This window comes from Hoplias malabaricus, chromosome 1 (assembly GCF_029633855.1).
Source record: "Hoplias malabaricus isolate fHopMal1 chromosome 1, fHopMal1.hap1, whole genome shotgun sequence".
Taxonomy (NCBI): domain Eukaryota; kingdom Metazoa; phylum Chordata; class Actinopteri; order Characiformes; family Erythrinidae; genus Hoplias; species Hoplias malabaricus.
This window is the reverse complement of record NC_089800.1, coordinates 87,578,941-87,583,940: the sequence shown is the minus strand read 5'-3', so window position 1 is coordinate 87,583,940 and position 5,000 is coordinate 87,578,941. Positions and strand designations below refer to the sequence as shown.

The window sequence follows — 5,000 nt, the reverse complement described above, 5'->3', positions numbered from 1 at the left end:
CTGGGTAACACGGGGTAAAACGGGGTAAAACGAGTCGTTCTGATTCTGCTCCACTTCTGACGTCAAGGGCAGAGACTTTAGAATTGCCCCGCCCCCTCGTCTGAGTCTGTCCAATCACAGCGCTGGACCCGCGTTTATGTGAGAGCGCAAAGACGAGGTTAAACGCAGCGAAACAGACACAACGGGCGCGGAGAAATAAGAGCACTGAGTAAAAACGGAGAAGAAAGAGAACAGAGTGAAAACGGCTAAAAGCCAGAGCTTCTGCTCCTCGCTCCTCACTGCTGTGCGCTCGGGGTCGGGGTGAACAGCGAGCGGCTTGTGGGGTTCCCAGATGGTGTCTCAGAACGGGGAGAATATGTCATCTTTAACTACGGCTCCTGCTCACTTAGACCCCTCAGTTATACACAAGTTTACATGCACACTTCTCTCACAACAAATACCTCGACTTGAAACAAACAATATTATTGTCATTTTATGCCACTGATTTAAAGATAATTTAATAACATAATAATTGTAAATTAAAATATGAAAGAAAATGAATTCTCCAAATGAAATAAAACCAGAACAGAGACGGAGACGAGAGAAAAGCCAGAGCAGAGCGAGCGGCTAAAGTACAGGAGGCACTCATTCCTCTGTAAACAAACACAGTGAACACAGTGGACAACACTGAGGTCAGCAACAACTACACAGGACATGTCCTTATAGTGTTACTGGGACAAGACTAGGCCTCTCTCTCTCTCTCTCTCTCTCACACACACACACACACACTCACACTCACACTCACACACACACAGAGGAGGACTACAATGAAAAAAGTACACAAACACAGGGCATGAAACACACAGAGGAAGACTTCATAAAGAAAAGGCATCACACACAGGATGAGTACACACACACACACACTGAGCATCATGTACGAATATCCCAGATCTGGAGCACGTCCGCCCAGTCACACCTGAGAAAAACAGACCTGGAGCTGGACCCCGGACCTCACCATCGTTTTTGTGGAGGGTGTTCTCTTGGTCAGTGCGGGTCTGGTCATTCTTACTCGTCCGCTCCGGTCCACTGGACACACGCCGGGCCTGTGGGTCTCTTCAGGTTTATATCACTCATTCATCATCCTACCTTCCTCACTGACCGTTACCTGAATCACTGTCCAAGGACATCACTGAGCGTTTCCCCCTACAGCAGACAGCAGACACCTTCCTTCCTTCAGACTTTGGGACTTTATCATAGGGGGTATATCAGGGGAGACAGCGAGTGGTGTGTGTCCGGTTTAATACGTCTATGTTCTCACAAAACAACAGAAAAGAAAATTAAAAACTATAATAAATCGAATCGAAAACAAAAGACACAGGCCATCGTCAGAGAACCCCCCACTGGAAGGATCTGGGGGCAGGGAAACACTGCTTAACGCCACACAGACTGTGGCCGTGACTGGACTCTGAAGGGTGAAATCGGGCTTTTGTGCTGCTCTAACTCGCAGCAGTCTGAAATAAAGGGGATGTGGTGGAGCAGAGCTTTAAATGGGCTCTTATTTATATCTTCAGCTGTCTCCTTCATCAGGAAAAAAAGACCCTTGCATTCGCCGCTGGAAATATCCTCCTCTGACCACAGATATGTTCAATCGGAATATCTTTGTTACAGACTCTTCCCTTTCCACGCACTGTCTGCACATTTCTGACACGCTTCTCCTCCTGTTGTTCAGCGGGCTTTAAACCTTAGACGTCAGTGTAATACCTCGCTATATCTGTGGCGCGGACACGGAGACGTCTGGTTCCGTTCGCCACCGGGAGTCGACGTCTTTAAACCAGACGTTGGAACATTTCTGTGAGGGTTTTGCTGCATTCTGTGAGGTCACGTGCTGATGCTGGAGGTCACAATTCAACTGGACACAACTGTGATGAACACATACACAATGGGTGCACACTACAGAGCGTCCGCAAACTTTTGGACATATACCGACACTATTAAGAGACGCAGAATTCGACGGACTGTCCCTTTAAGGCCCCGCGGGCCCTAGCACATGCCTCTGGGTGAAATATGTGGCCAGTGGAGTCTGGACTTGAGGCCGAGTCGGAGTTATGTCACTGTCCGAGCGCTAACATCACACTGCACTGTGGCTGCATTCTTTGTTTGTCCAGAGTGGACATAACAACTGCTGACTCGCCCTGTCTGCCTCGTCTGAAACCTGACCTCCACACGGACACAAACAGCCTCTGAGATTTCACAGAGCAGCGATGTCTCAGTTCACCAGGGAACCATCTCAAGGCTGAGACAGTTTTACACAACATTCAATCAATTAAAGGTTACATACTCTCTCCTTTTCCACAACGGAAAACACCACAAGGATCAAACCCCACTGTCTAAAAACGCAGGTCCAGCGCTGTGATTGGAGAGACTCAGATGAAGGGGCGGGGCTATACTTGTTTCTGCACTTGATGTCAAAAGCAGAGCAGAATCATATAAAAACTCTCATCTGAGTCTGTCCAATCACAGCGCTGGACCCGCGTGTATGTGAGAGCGCAAAGACGGAGAAGAAAGAGGAGCGAGCAAAAACGTCTAAAAACCAGAGCTTCTACCTGATCAGAAAAAGTAAAGAGGGCTCGACTCACTGGAGTTGTTCCCGCTGCTGGTGCCCACCGTGTTGATGGTGGAAGGGACGGAGGAGGATGGGTAGAGCAGCAGGTGTCCGTTCTCACAGCCCTGCTGCGTGTGCCAGCCCAGGCCCGAGTCCCGGGAGCCCTGCCAGCCGTTGAGCCGGTCGTCGGAGCCATAGCGCTGATGCTGAGGGTAGAGCTGCTGGTGCTGGTGATGCTGCTGATGGTGCTGTTGGGCCGAAGAGGAAGAAGGGGGCCGCTCCAGCGAGTCTCCGCCGGCTCCCCGCGCCGCCGCTCGCTCCTCCAGGTGGTTGAGCCACAGCGCCAGCTCGGCCCGGTCCTCCAAAGACGTGGCGGGGTGGATGAGGGCGTAGGACAGCAGCTGTCGGCTCTCTTCCAGGTGCCGGCCGAACTCGATGGTGTGTGTCAGGATCTTGGGCAGCAGACGCATGTACTCGCCCTTCGCCTCCGCGTTTCCTGGCTTCAGCAGCGGCAGGTGGGTCAGGACCAGGGAGATCAGGCGCTCCTTCGGCTCAGACTGCCACTGACTGATCACCACTGAGAGAGAGAGAGAGAGAGAGAGAGAGACTGTCACAATATATTCTAGAGAAGTCAAGTTTTTATCAGTGTTTGGATTCATTCACTCACATACTCACACCTGTGGACAGTTTCACACACTCACCCAGTCACTCACACACTCACACCTGTGGACAGTTTCACACACTCACCCAGTCACTCACACACTCACACCTGTGGACAGTTTCACACACTCACCCAGTCACTCACACACTCACACCTGTGGACAGTTTCACACACTCACCCAGTCACTCACACACTCACCCAGTCACTCACACACTCACCCAGTCACTCACACACTCACACCTGTGGACAGTTTCACACACTCACCCAGTCACTCACACACTCACCCAGTCACTCACACACTCACCCAGTCACTCACACACTCACACCTGTGGACAGTTTCATACACTCACCCAGTCACTCACATACTCATGCTGTGGACAGTGTCACACACTCACCCAGTCACTCACACACTCACCCAGTCACTCACACACTCACACCTGTGGACAGTTTCACACACTCACCCAGTCACTCACACACTCACACCTGTGGACAGTTTCACACACTCACCCAGTCACTCACACACTCACCCAGTCACTCACACACTCACCCAGTCACTCACACACTCACACCTGTGGACAGTTTCATACACTCACCCAGTCACTCACACACTCACCCAGTCACTCACACACTCACACCTGTGGACAGTTTCATACACTCACCCAGTCACTCACATACTCATGCTGTGGACAGTGTCACACACTCACCCAGTCACTCACACACTCACCCAGTCACTCACACACTCACACCTGTGGACAGTGTCACACACTCACCCAGTCACTCACACACTCACCCAGTCACTCACACACTCACACCTGTCGACAGTGTCACACACTCACCCAGTCACTCACTGCTGTGAGAACCTTTTACCCTAAAATACACAACATTTAGAATCTCAGGAGATGTGACAGTGGTTTCAGACGGTAAACACTGCTTTAGACCTGCAGACCATCACCGTAAACAGTCTGTGTACATTTCCTTCATCCATTTACCTCAATGTTTCCCATTGTGTTTACTTGTGTGTGTTTACATATGAATCAACATCAATATTTTAGACAGTTGAGGCGTCATGGTGGCAGTCACACAGCTCCAGGGACCTGCAGGTTGTGGGTTCAAGTCCCGCTCCGGGTGACTGTCTGTGAGGAGTGTGGTGTGTTCTCCCTGTGTCTGCGTGGGTTTCCTCCGGGTGACTGTCTGTGAGGAGTGTGGTGTGTTCTCCCTGTGTCTGCGTGGGTTTCCTCCGGGTGACTGTCTGTGAGGAGTGTGGTGTGTTCTCTCTGTGTCTGCGTGGGTTTCCTCCGGGTGACTGTCTGTGAGGAGTGTGGTGTGTTCTCCCTGTGTCTGCGTGGGGTTGGTAGGTGGATTGGTGACTCAAAAGTGTCCATAGCTGTGAGTGTGAGATGTGTGTGTGTTGTCCTGTGAAAGACTGGCGCCCCCTCCAGGGTGTGTTCCCCCGTTGCGCCCAGTTTAATGTGTCTGTGCGCAGCTCTATGGAGTTTTATAAACACTTGAACACCACAAAATGTCTCCCCAACACAAAGACACACACTCACGTGAAATAAGACAAATTGAGCAGTCCTCCTCTCTCTGTGAGATATAATTCTGTGTAAATGTTGCAGAGTTAAGACCTGTCCTGCTGAGCTCGTGAACTAACGCACGCCCTGGTGTCACGCCAAACACAGCCCCAGAAACACACACAAACGGAGCATGTTCCTGTCTTATTTCCTATTTATTTAGATCACGCTGAAAAAAAAAACAGCA

At 50.7% G+C, this 5,000-nt stretch overlaps 1 protein-coding gene across 1 annotated transcript in view; it reads right to left on the bottom strand.

Annotated features, from left to right (window-relative positions):
- The window catches only part of samd4a (sterile alpha motif domain containing 4A), a 31,381-nt gene that overhangs the window by 26,237 nt on the left and 144 nt on the right, over positions 1-5,000 (bottom strand). Inside the window, exon 2 of the mRNA XM_066657242.1 lies at positions 2,616-3,158. Within this exon, the coding sequence (XP_066513339.1) occupies positions 2,616-3,158 (543 nt within the window). The remainder of the gene's footprint in view (positions 1-2,615; positions 3,159-5,000) is intronic.